At 41.5% G+C, this 18,527-nt stretch overlaps 3 protein-coding genes across 3 annotated transcripts; all 3 read right to left on the bottom strand.

The window, feature by feature from the left end:
• MELLADRAFT_95668 (uncharacterized protein) lies at positions 1–1,740 on the bottom strand (the record flags this gene model as incomplete). Its single annotated transcript, XM_007418232.1, has 6 exons — positions 1–314; positions 401–772; positions 832–936; positions 995–1,161; positions 1,233–1,461; positions 1,521–1,740. The coding sequence occupies 6 exons, from the start codon at positions 1,738–1,740 to the stop codon at positions 1–3; spliced, it is 1,407 nt and encodes a 468-aa protein (XP_007418294.1).
• A 2,821-nt stretch (positions 1,741–4,561) lies between these two features.
• MELLADRAFT_79688 (uncharacterized protein) lies at positions 4,562–5,680 on the bottom strand (the record flags this gene model as incomplete). Its single annotated transcript, XM_007418229.1, has 8 exons — positions 4,562–4,631; positions 4,698–4,749; positions 4,809–4,862; positions 4,925–4,946; positions 5,024–5,092; positions 5,150–5,217; positions 5,320–5,399; positions 5,466–5,680. 8 exons carry the CDS (start codon positions 5,674–5,676, stop codon positions 4,591–4,593), a joined length of 597 nt encoding a protein of 198 aa, XP_007418291.1.
• A 6,374-nt stretch (positions 5,681–12,054) lies between these two features.
• MELLADRAFT_95670 (uncharacterized protein) lies at positions 12,055–16,353 on the bottom strand (the record flags this gene model as incomplete). Its single annotated transcript, XM_007418233.1, has 14 exons — positions 12,055–12,147; positions 12,226–12,492; positions 12,619–12,857; positions 12,927–13,491; positions 13,946–14,001; positions 14,061–14,487; positions 14,553–14,672; positions 14,816–14,905; positions 15,075–15,191; positions 15,261–15,545; positions 15,606–15,670; positions 15,813–15,843; positions 15,967–16,161; positions 16,225–16,353. 14 exons carry the CDS (start codon positions 16,351–16,353, stop codon positions 12,055–12,057), a joined length of 2,679 nt encoding a protein of 892 aa, XP_007418295.1.
• Between the last annotated feature and the right edge of the window lie 2,174 nt (positions 16,354–18,527).

Genomic DNA, 18,527 nt, shown 5'->3' on the forward strand with positions numbered 1-18,527 from the left:
TCATATCATTTCCCCATGCATGTCATACCACCTTTCATACTCTTCCTCTTCCGCATTTTCATACTCATCTGGTTCCTCTGCTTGGATAACTGGCTTACCAGCCATAGTTTTCCACTCTTTGTCAGCCCATTTACTTACCTTGTCAAATTTCTCTTTCAAGACCTGATCTTGTTCGCCGGTGCCTTGTAAACACGTGCGCGTGTCGACAAGCGCCTGTTTGAGGTCTTTGCTCCATTTCTTCCATAGTTTGCATGCTTTCCTCGACACTATGTTATAGAGGGACATCAATCTGTTTTTCAAGGAACCACAACCCTCTAGAATAGAGTGGTCATGCAATGGAATTGTCGTCAGCATTCATTGACAATGCAAAGTTTCATACTGTGCAAATTGACTTGCTCACCTAAGTCGCCGCGGTGTTTCAGACCAACTACACAATCAAAATACCCATTTGCCCATCCAGTCATCTGACGGACTTCTCTCGCAATCCGGCGCAGATCTTCTCGGGAACTTCTTTGCGATAAGAAGCTTTCAATACCCAATCTGTCCCTCTCCCCTGCTGCACGATCTTTGGGGGTAATTTCACCTCTATTCCAGAAAGGGTTGTCCATATCCATTCCCATCACTTTGGCCAAATCAGGTAAATCAGGTTGCACTGCTTCCGGAAATTCAGTGCGGTATTTTTCAACACGCCGCTGGTAAGTAGCGTACTTGACACGAACATCTCTAGTCCTGTCACCTAAATGCTTGGCCATGTATTGTTGTTGTCTGGCGCCTGTAGAATTGTCCTTATCAGTTATACATTGTCGATATTCATGAGTCGCGAGTGCTTACCAGTGTGGCGATGACGTCGCAGCCGCGCTTCAGTCAGGCCGACCTTTGCTTCATACAACTTGCCAAGGGCCAGTGAGGTACCCAAAAGCGCATCACGCTGATTACCTGACATTTCAATTGATTGTGAGCATTTAAACTACCTTGAATAAGTTTCTAGGCTCACGTGCGGCTCCAGCGAGGTTTCGGAACTCGACACCTCCAAGCTCGTCGGCAATGGCTTCAATCTGCTCCTCAACGTCTGCCACCGAACCAGGTAACGCCATCAGGTTGTTGTTATCGGCCTGCGTCCTAACCCTCCGGCGTTTGTTTTGAATTGCCTTGAGACGATCACTGATTGAGATATAGCAGATCAAATGTAACATTAGCTGTGAAACAATATGCCAACATTAAGAATAACTCACTGTGCTACAACAAGCTCCTCTGCTAGCCCAATAAGGATCAGGAGACGCTCCCGCTTCTCTTTTGTGGTCTCATTGATCACATCGAGTTGGCGGGTCTTTTGATCATTCCACTTGTTCTCAAAATAATCTCCACCAACAGCAGGATCCGCATCAAGGAGGTTACGGAGGGCAGCCTCAGCTTCTTCCAGGCGCTTGATTGCATCTTTCCTCTTCTTAGTGAGGGAGACAGCTGTTGACTAGGTGGTTGGTCAGTATGTGGGGAGAGATAAAAACAAAGCAGTAACGTACTTGCATTGTGGCGTAAGCTGGTACAATAGTGTTTGGCTCGCAAATCAATTGCGTCGGCTTGGTGTTGACTGGTTGAGTATCTTCCAGAAGACACTAGAGTATCCAATGCAGACCAAAGACGCTCTGATCCTTCGCCGTCTGAGAGGCCCCATCCTACGTTTAGTCTTGGACTAGCCAATTGGGCGGCGGGCGCCGCCTTGGTAATCGACACTGGCTGCATGTCTCAAACTTTGGATTTTGACCCCACTTTTTGCTCAGCACACCCAAGCACTCAGAATGCAACAATTCTTTGCTGATTCTTGGATGCATTATGTAAAGTTTACATACTTTGTACATATTCCTTGGAATACCTCCAAGCATGACATTCATAGCTTTACCATGACACATCAATCAGTCTGCTGTGTTTAGAATAATAATTTGATCAACACTGTTGATTCTAATCACAGTCTGTTACACATCAAACAATTTTATCTTTAACCACAGCACTGCAACTCTGTACCCATTTTGATATCACGAGGTCTGCCAAGATGATTTGAATTAGTCAGGATCAGTCTTTGATTAAGGTGGACTAGCAAAATCAGCGGCGGGCGCCGCCTTCATAAGTTACATCAGATTATCTGCACTCATGAACATCACATCAATTTTGTTATTTGTCCTCTTTCACTCTTGAGATCTCCCCCTTCAATCCTGATTCTATGTCACATGATTTTCTTTTTACATGACAAGGCCTTGAACCCCAGCTCACTGAGATGACACCTGCCGCTATTCTTAGCTCCTTGCGGAGTAAAACCTGTGCGCTTGTGAACGCCTTGCGCAATGCAACAGGCACATCATTTCTTCTGCCAGTGGAACGTTCATGACACCATCTTTGTGCTCATAGTCTCAGTGCCATGACCTTGGCTTTCTACTCTCACTACAAGAAACATAACATTTTCTGGGCAGAAAATTAAATTATTTGTATACAAAAATCTGGAAAGGTCAGAAACAGAGCAAAAAACATGAAAAAATATGCATCCTGTTCCTTGGTTTGAGATCTCCAATCTGCATATTTTTCCGTATTTTTGGGGTTCATGTTGGTGAGTGTACTAACAATAAACCCTGATAATCATCAGATTACCACCTGTAACAGATGCTGGAATTTGACTGATCAGTGCTGAGAGAAAATTTTGATTACTACAAAACTCCATAACTTTGTCAGTTATGGCTCAAAACACTCAATTTTGAGTGCATTGGGAAGCTGGTACTTTCCTGAAGATAGTTCATAAATGAAGCAAATACATGGCGGGCCTGCAAACAAAGATATCCCCAATGAGATCAAATTTTGCATATCATCAAATAGAATGTCAGTCATTGGGATTACACATTTTGTGTTACAATGAAAGTTGTAGTTCAGGAATTCAGCTTTCTAATGCACCTCAAATCGAATGTTTGAGCCAGAATTGACAAAGTTATGGGGTTTTATAGTAATCAAAATTTTCTCTCAGCACTGATCAGTCAAATTCCAGCATCTGTTACAGGTGGTAATCTGATGATTATCAGGGTTTATTGTTAGTACACTCACCAACATGAACCCCAAAAATACGGAAAAATATGCAGATTGGAGATCTCAAACCAAGGAACAGGATGCATATTTTTTCATATTTTTTGCTCTGTTTCTGACCTTTCCAGATTTTTGTATACAAATAATTTAACTTTCTGCCCAGAAAATGTTATGTTTCTTGTAGTGTCTACGTTTGGGGAACAACCATACAAAACTCATTACATGTCACATTGATATACCCGTACCCTGGGTGTAAGCCAAGCCGACATGATTCCGCTGCCACACTCTGTTGGGCACCGGAATCACTCAGCTCCTTGGTTACCAATATAACTCAGACCCGCACTTAAGCCGCACACTTCCAAAAATCTGACAACAACACAATACCAGTTCACATCAATCTTCTTCCCATGCAAAAAGACTGCTTGCCTGGATGCTAACTCAGTGATCCGGTTTGCGCAAACCAAGCCAATAGGAAACTTGCCGCCTAGCCTGCTTTGTGCAATCAAGATTGGTATCTCATGTTCAGTGTTTGAATCAATGGCTGTATTAGGGGTTTTTGACTGAAGTTCTTTAAATGCTGAATGATTGTTCTGATTTGAATAGTTTATCAAGTTTTCTGTGATTGGATCCGAAGTGATTTCTTGATAATAGTTGATGACTGAAGTTGAAGTGGGATTCATTCAAAGGATTGGATTGAATTCCAAAGTTGACAATTGATCTGTTGCCTTTTTTGATAAGCTTGAAATAGACTAATATCTGAATGTGAAATGGATATAATTTTGCTGTTTACATTGAAAGCATAATAAGCTTGAGCAGACTCTCTAATTTGGCATATCAAATTCAATTTGGTACAATTTGATGGGATTTTATCCAACTCAACGCTATCCAATATGATTTTGCTTGATATGATTTCAATCAATTTCATTGGATTTTGTTTATTCCATTCAACTCCATCCAATACCATGGAATTACTTCTGAATCAAATACAAATTATTCAATGATTTCTTTTTTGATAGGTGTTTTCATTTTCATTTTCATCCAACATATCAGGATACCTTTTGCCCATGTTGTCTGAATTACTACTACATTTAATTGTTGTTACATCTACTAAATAATGAATCTGTTCAAAGGAAAGAAACAATAATTATTCAATCAACTCGGTACCAACCAAAGCAAAGAAAATCAAAAGATAAAATCACTAACCTGAGCTGTTTCCCAATCATATTCATATTTACAAGTAAACAGTTGACCTTCAAAACATCTGAAATTGATTTTGAAGGTTCAACTAACATAGGTTTTTTAAAGCAGGCGTTGATTTACAATTCCTTTTCAAGCCTTTTATCCCTCCTTTTGATACTGCAGGGGCAACAAAATCCACCATAAGATGGAACTCTGAAGAGACTGATTTAATTAACTTGACTCCTCCTAGCATTTGTTGAGAGTTGCTATTGATTTCCAATTGGTTGGGTTTGAAGTACCTAAATCAATCAGTTCAAGAAGTACAAGAGTCACCGGACACACTATCATCGCTCATTGTATCACGGGCCCTTGTCCCCCGAGGGGATTTTGACCTGAATATGTATACGTTATCAGGACAGGTGCAAGGTCGACGGAGGGCCAAAAAAATCGCAACCCACGTAGCAAAGTCCATAATAGCGCAATAGCTTGTATACTTTTTCCCAATCCCATCTAAACAGATCAATACGTCAATATAGCTTACAAACAGAAAGATGAGGCAACTACTGCACCTTGTCTGCCAATATACATCCTTGAGCTTCGTGTCCACGCATACCCATTGTGCACTAAACCATAAATAGGGTCAGCATAGCTGATCAGTAGAGATCAGTGGGATTGGACATCCTACCTCGTACATGAACTTCACACCGCTAGTTTGAGATTGGTCCGATAGCCATAGTTAGCATCGGTAAAGAAATAGCTACCCTCGGGATCAAAATGGCCTCACTCGACTTGATGAGGGCGTAGAAAGCGCAATATGAGCGGGTCAACTACCACATCAACGACTGGGATATCTTTAAACATCTTCATCAGCTCAAAGTATTGAAATAGACACAGATGATGTGAACCCAACTTGGGATTTAGTCTATTCAACCAGCCAGCATCAGGTCTTGGAAGCACTACTACTCCAGGTACGTTTGGCTTTGTGATGGATTGTTCACATCACCATTGTAACCGTCATATCAGTTTGACAAAGACAGCACTCAAATGATGCATATACGTATAATTCTTGCGTGCACTCACATCAAATCTTGGCTTGAAAGTCTTCTTAGGGAGAGAATTTCCTGTTGAATGCAACGGGGTGATGAAAGGTGAGACGGTATCTAAACGCGCTCGTGGCTTGGATCAGGATTTGGTTTTTTGCACATTCAGAACGCCAAATGACCGACCATCTTTCTTGACAATGTTGCTCCAGCCAGATTCGTCCTCGCGAGTTTGGCCAGACTCCAGAAATTCGATCTCGCCCGCATCGGCCTGTCTTTGAATTTCCAGCTGTCTACCACCAACCTTGAGCTGCACACCGGATCGGACTTCCGCCTGCAATCCAAGCATCATACTCCCAAGTGTCTTGCCTTTGACCGAGTCCTTCAAGACAGCCATGCAGCTGGATGAGGAAGGGTATAAGACCAGAAACCCGTTGTCCCCTCAAGTACTGGTTTTGCTTGAATGCATACCTTGCATGTTGCGGTAGAGACACACAAAATACAAAGGTCCAGTCTGGTCCTTCAACTCGAGTTGATCGGTATTTGTTAGGGGTTGGGCTTCAGTAAGATTGGTGTCAGACCGACACCGCTTCTTACTCGCTAGGTACGTAGAGGACACCGCTAGATATTCTGTAAGTTCGGTCTCTTGATTGTCTTCTGCCTTTGTGCTGGTCTCTGCTCAAGAAGGGGGACAGAAGGGCCAATTGACCAAAGGCTTTGTTGCAATTTTCTGCAGGTACATGCTTGCGGCGGGAGTATTCCGCGGCCGGGAGGCGGTCATCATCGGAGGTTTGAAGGTTTTTGCGGGTTTTGGGTAGGTGACGATGGCCTCTATTGGGGGCAAATAAAAAAATCATTGTGTCTTGAGCGATTTGCGACAGGGTGACTGATAAGTCATCAGAGGATGCCCACCCAGCGGTCTAGTAGGTTCTGCAGCAGTCGAGCTGAGTTCACGTTCGATTTGCTCTTGAGTCAAGACTTTGTCGATTGTTCAGCTAAAGCTATCGTAAGTTTATTGTCAAGTAAACCAATGATATATTTAGCTTCTATGTGTTGATAAGCTGTTGACACATTAGTATGAAAACAACAAAAAGGAGAAAAAATATCAGATGTGTATTCAGAAAACTCCCAAAAGAAAAGAAAGAAATGACAAACCTGAATTTCTTGAAGTAATAGCTATGGTGTTAAAATCTTGATATACACTATTAGAAGTGATAAAGACATTTGGTTTAAATGTTACTTTTTGGGAAGATGGACTATTTTTTGCCATTAAACCTATATCCCCTACTTCCTTGATATTGGATTTCACTTGAGTACATAAATGTTCTAAACATTGAACATTCAATAGCTTTGATTGAGATCGATTCACAAACTCCAACTTCAATACCATTGTAATCTGGACACATCTATAGAAAGATCAGAGTCTGGAAAGTTAGATGGCTTTTGAATTCAACCTGTTTTCAAGAAGAGATCTGAAAGACTCAACTCGATTGATACATAGATCATTGATTTCGATTGATTCATTGGGAGTTTGATCGATTGCTTTCACAAGATATTGACTTGAATATCTCAAAATTCCAAGTCGTTGGGCAGTCGCGTCGATCAACGTAGCTGTTCGGAGGGGAGAAGTGAGCGGATGTAGGTGATGGTCAAAGTCTTGGATCTAAGGTCTATTGTAGCAGAGGCAATACCAAGAGGTGATACTGTTGAGAGCAAGAAATGTATCTGTTAAAGCTATACTCGATTTAAAAGGTTGATTTCACAAAACAAAAACTGCGAGTCAGTAAGGTCATCGATTGCAAAGCAAAAGATATGACTGGTTTTTTGGTTGGCAGACATGACTGAAAGAGAAGTACAAGATGAAAGACAAACCTGTAGCAGCCTGTTGCATTTGTAAGCCATAGATATTGATGATTGACTTTGACTCGACAACAATCTAGCCACTTTCTTTGAATCAAGCTCCTGAAAGCCAAAAAAGAAGAGACTAAGACCATTTGAGCATCAAATCCTAGATTGGATATATTGAATAGTAGCACTTTGATCCAAGAGATCTACAGATACTTACTTGATCCCATCAAAAGAGCCAATTTGATGGTCAATAGTTGAAGAACATCACTTTTTAAGAAGGAGTGGTAATAAACATGAAATCCTGAGAATAATTGGTGGTGGATGAAAAACAAAAAAATCAGTTAAGATGATCAAAAGATATTGTAACGGTCCAATCAAGGTCTAGAAAAGTTGAGAGAAAAACTCAACTCGATTTCACCCCATAAACATTTAACACAAACGTTGGTAGTATTTGAAGTTTAATCACAATGAGCTAATTCAAAGGCTCAAGCTTATTTGATTTGGTTTTGCTTTGATTATTTAAAGCAGGATTAGTTGAGATACGCCAAATTGAACCCCAATTCTCATAGCCGATTTTGGTTTCAAACTGGTAATGAATAAAGGTGAATACTCATTTTTGGTTACAGAGAGAGGTCAACACTAACAGTATGTTGAGCAGAGAGTTCTTCATCGCTAATACTAAAGATATATTGTGGTAATGAACAAGATGAGTTGTTGTTGGTAGTTGTAGGTTGATTTTGAGGATGTAAGTCAAATTAATTGTGATGTTGATTTTGATCTTGATCTGTAGATGATGATGATGATGAAGTTGAGCATGAAGTAGGTGAAGTAGGTGAAGTTGAGATTGTAATTGGTTTGATGATTGTTGGTGTAGTTGTTGATGTTAGTTTAGTTGGATTAGTTTTCCTCATTTTACAAACTGATCAATTGAATAAGGTGGTGATTTGATGGGAGCTTGACAATAGTTGATGAGGTGAACACGTGAGCCACAGATTTTACTCAAAGGACGCGTAAACCTCCAACCCCAAAGTACTAATTGGGAGTTTTGTCAAGTTTTGCCGCCAAACACGGTTTACCTTTAACTTGAATGATGACACCAAGAATCACTTAAGCAATTTTTCTACAAAAGGATCACCCAAGCTGCTAAAAACACTGAAATGACAAAGTGAATTGTTTTTGAAGTCCCCTTGTTGAGAACTACACAAAAATATTCTCAGTGGACCACATTTTGTGATTCTTGTTTTGGACTTTTATACGAGTGATGAATTTTGAAGACAATTCTGATCAGCTTTTAAAATGGCAAGAGGATCCAACAGCAATGTTTCATTTTTACAAACTTTATGATTTACAAAGTTCATAAGTCTCAAGTTATTTCCATCTCTGTCCAACTTTGATTCATTCCACATCAAAGATTTCAAGTTTCACTGCGGTCATTTGCAAGGCTCTTGCTCTCATTAATCCATCCCTTTTTGATTTGGTGTGATGAGCCTTGAATTCTCCCTAAGAATTTTTTGTGCTTCATTTTCTTGCCCCTTGGATCAGACGCTGTTGATTCATTAGCATTATGAGTAATCTAGTGACTGAGGGCCAGTTGGTCAGATATTCAAATTTTCATTGCACCTAATTTTTTTCCCCTGACTCACTTGTATGTCAGACCTCTACAGCCAATTGGACTGTTACAAACATTATTGATTAGTAAAAATTATTCTGAATGTTGTTCTTGACTGACACTCAATCAGAACCATAACAAAACCAATGAGATAGCAGAAAAGCTTACTTGGTATCTGTGTGATACAATTCTATGGGATTTCTACCTCCTATTTGATCAATGCATAGTCAACATCAACATTTAGCAAATAACAATTTGGGAGTTGAGTCTGTGCATTCACCAAGACATTGGATTGCATAAATTGAAACTTAGTTGTTGATTGGCATCCAAAATGCAAAGATAGAAAACAGCCTTTGAATCAAAGGAGCTTGGTAGGGATTGCATCAATTTTTTAATGAGTGTGAGAATTCAAGTAAGTCAGAATCATGCTTATATGTATGTTGATAGATGAGTCAGTTACAAGTGAAATGCTTAATTCTTCTACTGAATTTGAGCAAGTGATGATTTCACAAAACTACGACCAATAATAAAACAATTGGAGTACTTGAAGCTAATCTACTTCTTTATTGATATTTATGTAGCTGCAGTGTTTTTTGACCCAATGATGATAAAAGCCAAATAGAGATACATTTGACTATCAGCAAAGCAAGGCCAAAATTGAGGTTTGATTTTGATTTTCTTTTTTTATCCCCTTAATTGAATTGACTTGATAGTTGATAATGATTTGATTGAGCATATTGATCAGAATTTGAGTTGATCGACTGTAAGTAAATTTGATTCAGATTTATTGAACTGATGATATAGGTGGAATTCAGAGTTAGATTGATTGTCTTAATGATTGAAAGAATGGAGATCAATCAAATTAGATGCTAAGAATGATCAAGCTTCTTGACAACTTAATATATCACATTGAAGTTAACTAATCACCAAAGAAAAAGACCAATCAGTAATCAATTGAAATTGTGGTAATGGAAGGAAATGGAACTAACTTTTCTTTTCAGTTGAATGAGTGTCCCTTAAATGAGATAAAAGGTTACTTTGACGACTATGAGATTCATTACATTTAGGACAAATAAAACCTTCAGTGATTGGAGTTTTACTGAAGTTGTGGTTAGAATTAGGATCAGTTGAGAGGAGTAAATAATTGGTTGAAGGACAGGTTGATAAGAATGGATCAAAATCTGGAATTGGTTTCAAACAAATTAAGAATCAAGATCTTCAAGACTTCTCTCAGTTGGTTGTACTGAACTTGCATTCTCAGTTTGATGATTGTTGTATTTCATTTTTTGGTTTTGAAGGTCGGACTTTGATTGACTCATTCATGAGGTTCTTTGGAAGATATTTTAATAGATTGCCTTCTTTCTTTGAAGTTCTCCAGTATGAGGGATCATTCATCAAATCAGATTGATTGAAGGATAAATGATCATAATTCGATCGGTTGTAATTGTTTTTGAGTTGGATCTAATTTTGGGTTTGTAAACAAATTAATTCAAGTTCGCAAGAAATTCATCATTGAGGTCGATTTGATGTTCATTGGGTGTACTACAGTCGATTGCAGAAAGCTTGGAAACTTTTGCCCGCCAAACTTGGGCAAATTGGCGTGGAATTCTTTCCAAGCTTTGTGAAATTGACTGTATATTGACTTTGATTATTGATTTTGATCTCATTGAACTTGATTTCATCATTAGAAACTGAGATAGCATTAGGTTCTGGTTGTGGTGATGATTGATAAGATTGATTGAATTGAGTTAAATCATATTCTTCTTGAGATGTTAAGAATGAAGAAGCGTTGGTATAACTCGGAATCAAACTTAAATCTAAATAATTATGAATTGATTGGTTTGATGAAGTGGGAAACATATCTTGAACCATTTAGAGCCAAATTTGAATTAACCTTAGCTTTGATGACTGACGGTTCTGATTGAAGATTAGTTGGGATTGAAAATTGAATTGCAATTGGCATCTTGTCTGAAACCTTTCGTGATATGTTTGAAGAAAGTACATATCTAAGTTTGCTTGGGGTTCATCTCGCTTGTGTGCTGCAACCTAGCACTTCGCTCCACTTGAAAAAAGTTGCCTCGCGCTAGAAAGCTTTGCACGATTCCTCCAGGCAGACGCTTGATCAAACTTTCTGCGCAAATCAATCCGGGAACTAATGTTTTGAAGACAATTGTAAAGATTTGATCATGAGTGAGAGAGAGGAGATATAAGGACTTACCACATCAACTCTGTTGCACTCCATATTGATAATCTGGTACATTCATGAGCTTCAATTGGATGTCATCTACAAACCGGTCACAGTTCTGATTTCTCAATCATACTACCAGTCTACTATATTTTGGATACCTTAATTGAGAAGATTGAAGAATCAAATGAATTCGAATTAAATCTAAAGGTGGAAGTAAAGACCTGTGAGCAAAAAAGGACTCATTGAGAATGTTAAAGGTAAAGTAGGACATTCATGGTTCAAGTGGTAAACCAATTGAAGAAGTGGTAGTATTAAGAGTTTGATTTGAAGAAATGAGCGACAGACCTGGAAGAATTGAAGGCTGTAAAGCATTGAAGTTTCACCAACCTCATATGACATAACCATAGCAGTAGAAGTGAATCCCCTAAAACCAGACACAAACACAACTTACAAAGAGATGTGGTAAGTCCTTTGTGTATTGATTCAGATCTGTGACGAGTGCAAAGCTGATTAGTTGAGTGAGAGTGTGGTGAGGATGGAAGACTGAAAGTATAAATGGTATTCTTGGTGGTTGTCACTCACGAGCAATTGGTTGGCTTGGAACGCAATAGGTGCGACTTATGTGCGCCCTACGTTATGGTATACATAGAGTTTAAGCCACTTTTGAGTGAGGAGGAGGGAGTTTAATCAGGTTTTGGGCGAACCGAGTTTGCTCTTAACTTGTATGATGATTCCATTTCAACTGGCACGACCATCAATGGACATAGGCGTGAAATACACTAGTCCCAAACTTAAGTCGGCCCAACTGCCGTTCCTCGTTAAACATGTCACGCTGTTACCCCAAATTGGTCAACTGAAGTATCTAAGGGTGTAGTTTTTTGATATGTTGGACACGTACCTTCTCAATCCCCTTTTCCATTGTACATCCTATATTGTACAGGAAGCCTATTTTCTGAGCTTCGGTCAGACCCAGAAACCATTCGATCAAGGCATAGGGGTAGTGAAGCCTTTGTACCACTTCTATAATCAGATCAAAATCAAACCACCACGGTGGAGTTGAGTGAACATATGAAAGATAACGGGCTTACTTCTCACCACTCTGAATTATGTTTGCAAAACGCAAAGGGTGGTCATGGCGGCATACCATTGCCATCACATCTGGCCCAGTGCCCCTTGCCCCAAACGTCATTTGGGGCAGTATGTTGTACAGCACATGCTTCAAGCTAAAGAATTTCAGAACAAGTGTTCAGCTCGAGTGCCGTGAGATGATGAATGCGGAACAGAATTGATACACCACTTACTCTGGTATCTTTGGGAAGGCCAGCCAGTCGTTGTTCCATTCGATTCACTTTGTCTTCGGGTAGGAAACTGGAGGGCAGTTTGGTGGGGTCCCTGGCTGCATTTTGACCGGCGGCGATGTGGCGTCGATGTTGGAAATTTCCATCCAGGCATACCACTACATCAGGTTCAGAATCTGTCTGACTGGGAACTGAAGGGCCAAAGCAACGTGGGCAGTTTTCGCCCAGCTTTTCTTGAGAGGAAAGGGTCAATTCAATATCAAGGGCATTCTCAGTGGCCGTTAGCATTTTGCGATAAGCGTCAATGGCCCATCAAAACGGGGTATGCCAGCGACGAGGCTTCCAAGCAAAGATTGTCAGTACCTTGCATGTTTGGGTAGGTACTGACAATCTTACCTCTTTGTTCTTGGTGAGGATCAGAGGATTAAAGGCGTCCAGGTATTCATCCAGAGCTCGGGTGAAAGGGTCCACGCGGCTGGTGCAGTACTTCCAAATGATGTGGAATAATTGCAGCAGTCGTATCGAAAAGGCCGTTTCAGGGTACTTAGGTGACCCCCCAATATACCCCATGTAGATGAGTCGGGTGTTATCGTTCTCTTCACATCGACAAAACGTTACCTCAGCTTTGCGACGATCTGAAGGATAAGGCTGGAAGTGAGTCGTTGGACACAATCAAACATGAACTGAATTTAGAAAGTACATACATAAAATGTCTACTAGATCGACTTTTCTCACTCGCTTTGCATGAGGGTGAAAATTGCACATCGGCCGGTGATCCACGTCCCACATTGAAGGATCACCGCATTCGGAGGTATGCAGGTGACATTCTATGTAGGCATAGAACATCTCCTGTGTTGCGCGTTCCAAGGCTAGAGAACGCTGCTTTCGTTCCTCTTCAATCCTTGCAAGACGGATGTCTTCGATTAATTGGGGAACCGGGAACATGGCCTCGAGTTCCGGCAGACCTATGATCTGGTCAGGATGGGTGCCGTGATCTAAAGCAGGGCCTTGATTTAGGGCAATGACGGGAACATTAGGGGTTCGTGCCTGGACCGCAGCAGCCATCCTAGCAAAATGACGCTTTTGAGTCTCGGTCTTTGGTGTACCAAGCCAGTATGGCTTCCGTGCGTTGAAGGTGGGAACAACCCCATTGAATCGTGGCATGGTCGGTAGGTATTGTTGGATGAGATGGAAGGGAAGAGAGGGTGTGGGAGGGTATGGTAAGCTTTGGAGTTGTCGTGGTTGGTTTTTCGAATGGCCTGTGTACACCTAAAATCATTGGGTCAATCCATGTATTTAGGTGTATAATTACAATGTCTTACCAACCTTTCACGCAAGGAAAGATATCACGTAGGTGAAATGCGCAGCTGAATTGAATGATCACTTCCACACCGATGTATATTTTGAAAGCATGCGACCGATGATCAAAGAGAAGAGTAATAAAAATTCCTCCGCTGCATTGTCGAAGTGTCACTTAATTTGGCAAGCAGTGGAGCTAAAGACTTTATCAAGGAGGTATTGCATTACAACAATTGCATTAGAGCGAGCATGAAACAACAAAGACCCCAAAACACCAAGAAAAGGTTCTTGCCGCATTACATTTGGCTAGTCAGAATCTGAAATCAGGTCCACAGGAGAAGGCTTGCGAGTATACAACAAAGGGTTTCGAGCCGCAAGTAAGGGTAGAATACACTTTTTGAACAAGGCAAAATCATAGCGGTACTTGTCGACCCAGTCCTTCGCCTGAGGTAGTGCTAAGTTGTGCAACTCGCGCCATGGCTCGGGTATGGGAAGTGTGGTGGAAGGTGAAGAAAGTGAAAGAGAAAGAAAGTGTACACGTTTTTGGTCAAAAAAAAGAAATATCGGTGGATTATTGTTAACGGCGCAATCAAGCGGCAAAGCAGAAAAACTATGTGCTTCGGAGTAAACACAGAATACTTGTTTGTACGTGTTTGCAATCACATACATCATTTGTGCCAAATCAAGCCATAGCTCTGGGGTGTTGAGGACCTCTTCTCGTTGAGTTTTAATTGCTTGAATATGTTGGGCAACGTCGCCATCACCGCGCATCCGTAGTTTGATATGGGTATTGTAATACTCCGACTTTGACTGCAGTTGATGAATAAGGTCTTCGTGCACCAAAAGCCATTTGTGCTCTGAACGGCCCACACTGATTGCGATTGCACGATAGCCGCAGTGTCCATTGGGTTTAGGATCACTGATCTGTTGAACATATTGCTGTAGCCAATGTGGCACACAAGTGTCCTGAAATGATTACCATGTTAGCTTACGAAGAAGATGGGGTAAGCTGTTTATGGAAAGGGACGTACACACTTTGTTGATGGTGCCTGAAAGCGCTGACCGTCGTGTCGAACGTCAAGGGCCCGGTGGCGAGGCTGTGGGAACGACCGTGTGCCGAGTGGACCGACGAATGGCGGTGGGTTCAACACCTAGCACCGAATCAGAGTCTTTTGGCCTGGCTCGCTTTTTACTGTTGGTTGTCTGCAATTGAAAGGTAGAAATGGGAGGAAAAGAAGTGTTGAAAACTTTGAGCAATGAGCGTGGATGTGAGGGTGATCACAAACAGACTTACGCAGATATTTGTGCACTGTGTCTCTAAGGATGTTAGCGCAGGGGGAGCGCTAGCAGCTGCTGCGATCTGAGTGGTATCTTTGGAAGTAGCCTGAACAGGGGGCGGAAGCAGGGCATCTAAGTTGAAGCTGTCTTCGGCTGCTTCGCCTTCTTGGTGGTCTACAAAGTCAATTGGAAGGGGGGGAGCTGAGGCTAGGTTTTCAAAAGGTCAGTTTTAATCAGTTATTAGTAAGAGATGACCTCAAATAAGCTGGACTCACAGAAAGAGCTGAGTTCAGAGGAGGAAGGATCGATGAGGGTGACGGCATTTCATTGTATGAAAGTGATGCTCCGCTTTGAGGGGTTTCAGGTTTCACTTCATCGAGTCCACTGGATGGCTGTAGTAATGTATACAGTTAGTATGTAGTGCATTGAATGAACGTGAGCTGTTTGTTGTTGATACGCACCCACGGGTCCTCTGAATCGTAATCGACAAGGCCTTTGGTATCATGGATATTGGTACATTGATTTTGGGCTGGATCGGACGCCGCAGAAACAGGAGAGTGCTGGTCGCTGGTTTTGGTAGGTAGGGGGGATAATAGATGTGGAGGTGAAAACGGAGCGGGAGCGGGAGGAGGAGGAGGAGGTGAACCTGAAGCGGTAAAAATTGGAAACAGATAGCTATCTGGAGGTGGCGACGCCTTTTTGATACTTTTCTGTTTCTTCTTCTTAGGATGGGAAGGTACCATTTGCTGGATTCATGACCTTAAGTTAGATAGCTGATCGGTAGAAGGTGAGAGATATAAACTTACTGGAGGATTGTCTGATTGAAAGCCTGGAAAGTGGGTGGTACGAGGCCGGAAGTAGTTGTTTGATACTTGAGAAGTACATTTTGAATTTCATCAAGGGCTTGCGTGCGTTCGGTGGCCGAAAGCTGAGATAGCTGGGTTGAAATCTACATGCGACAAGATGAGGCTAAACGTCGTCATTAAGTGAAAGTGAGTGTATATCGTACTGACCATGTTGGATCACTGCTTGACAGCCTTCAGGCTCTCAAAGCGAGGAACTGTGGGGATTGGAACACGTACATGGCCATTTGGCTTAAGAGGGGTAAAAGGGCAAGAACATGAGTCAGCTAAGTTGAAAGATTAATAAGATTGTTGAGGAACGTACTTGTGGGCCAGCAATGGGTCCGTGGTTATGACCACCGTGTTTGATTACAATCTGCCAGGTACCTACTGGGGGGAGGCCACTTGCCGGATCGTGAACTAGCTTGCGGAGTTCAGGAGGTACGTTTGGAGCAAGAACTTCTTGGGTCTTGACTGAGAAAGGGCAGTCGGTCTTTTGGGAAGTGGAATGTTCCAAAGGCTTGGGCCCTGACCGATGACATGCGTAGCGGACGTGGTTGGGCTCGGATGATCAAATGGCTACCTTGTAACCGTTTGCTTCTGCATGTTGGGTGAGTAGTTTGTGTATGTCGTCCCTGCTGGATGCCGTAAGATCGAGTGGTGGGGGAGGTAGGCTAGGAGCATGTGATGAAGGTGGTGATGGAGCAGTCATCGCAAGTTTGCAAGTGACAAGGTGGGAAACAGGTGGTGAGGGTACAGATGGGAGGACGAAGTGATTTTGGATGAAGGAGATGGCTTGGGTGTGGTTTTGAATGGTGGTGGGGTTAAGGTGGGTGATGAATGTGGCGATAAAAGCGAAAGTCACATGGTATCACGTAAACTTCGGCCGGGTAAAGCCACAAACAAAGGCAAGGTGGGTGAGTGCGGGTGAGGGGTTAGGGTGGGTCAAGTTGCGAGTCGGGTGGATAGGTAAAGTAATGTGGAGTCGGTGAAGGTGGGTGAAGGGTGACCGGGTAGGTAGGGATGGGCAAGTGGGAAAGGTGAGATCGTTTTGGACGGGTGGACTTACACGTACAATTCATGTTGAACTGGTGTGTGTACAGAGGCAGGTGGGTGTGGAATTTGGTGAATGCGAGTATGATTAGTTGTATGTGTTGAGGAATCAAGCCTGGTGGGTGTGGTTGGTGATAGTAGGGTGGTGGAATTTGAGTTGAGCTGGGTGTACACAGCTTGGTGTGTGAGCAACTGGGGGGTCTCCCTTAAGAAAATCTTGTACTTATCCATTTGGAGGGTACCCCAAGAGGCTACTCAAGATGCTGGATCATCTTGGCTGGTGAACCCCGGATCCCATTGGGCCATAGCAACGACTGTATGGCCCTATACCATAGGGTAAGTACCTAGGTGCTCAGGTGGATATCTTGGATAAGCACCAACTATGGCTTAAACCTGAGAAGTGCAAATTCTCAAAATCGGAGGTCGATTACTTGGGACTAGTTATATCCCGCAACAAAATCAAGATGGATCCCTTGAAAGTACAAGCAGTACTAGCCTTTTGGGCGGCGGGCGCCGCTCTGTCATTTCCCATTCCCACCGGGGCTTTCAAGTATGCTCAAAGCTATAGAAAGCTACAAAATCACTATGTTGGTGGAAGCACCACTTCATTGATGAACATATCCTCCATAACTAACAAATCCCTTCAGATTGGTGAATATGTATTTCCTTCATTTTCACAATCAAGTGTGTCCTGGTTTTGAATCTTTAAAAAGCCTACAATTGCTGGATTGACAATGAGCACTGTTGAATTTTGTAAGCAAAGTGGGTCCAATATGTGTCTAGATGTTATGATAACACAAAAAGTAATTACCTTTGATTTAGTCACATCTCCCAATTTTTAATCATTTTATTTGATCAAATCCACTGCTTTGATGATTGAATGGTGAACCATGCTAGTCTAATCACATTCAAAGGAGAAAACTACACTACATGTCAGGATCATGAAGGAAAAATGAATAAGAAAATTGCTTTCCAGTATATCAAACTTGTCCACATACCAACTTATGAGTGTCTCAATTTCTTGATATAATTGACTTACTTCAATTGATTGAATGAACCTTATATTTGTTGGACTATGTCTTGAGAGTGAGTGAAAGAAAAATTTAGTTTAAAGTGTTAGAGCATGGATTCACTTGAGATTAAAGCTGTTCCACCCTTTAGGTTTTAACAATTGTTTGATTACCTGATCATTGACTCACAATGTGATGCATTAATTGACCTTCTGTGTGTATAATTTTGATCTAGATTTGATTGATGTTCAAAAATCTCAAGTTAAAGTTGATAGATATAAGAGGTTGGCTTCATTCTAGTTTCAGGATTCTGTATAAAAGCAACATATTTGATCAAAACCTACCTTACAATACTGTTTGGAAGATGTCTCTCATCTGATATCCTTGGGCTTGAACTTTCAGAACTACAAACAAAATGTGATAAATTAAACAGAATGATGATTGTTGTCACCCAAAGTGTATATGTGAAGGTTTGAAATATTATTTTGAGGATACATGATGACTTGCTTTTGTTTGATCACAGTGGCAAGTACTGGTTTGGTGTTTTAGGCTGTGATTAGGTGAAGATAATCACATGATCCTTTGAAAGTGAAAATATCATTTGTGAAGGGAGTTGACCCACATCTTTTTTTTCAATTTGGGTCAATGAGACTGGTCATTTTCAAGTAGGATCAAATTTCAGTTATCCTGGGAACTGCAAGGATATCAGGAGTCTCAACATGCAGACCATCTACAATGTTACCTCTTGCATCTCAAGCTCCATATGACACATCAATGACTGAATGACTGTCGTCAATGTGCTTGATGTAATTTGTGAGTTCCT

Source organism: Melampsora larici-populina (genome assembly GCF_000204055.1).
Source record: "Melampsora larici-populina 98AG31 unplaced genomic scaffold MELLAscaffold_87, whole genome shotgun sequence".
Classification (NCBI taxonomy): domain Eukaryota; kingdom Fungi; phylum Basidiomycota; class Pucciniomycetes; order Pucciniales; family Melampsoraceae; genus Melampsora; species Melampsora laricis-populina.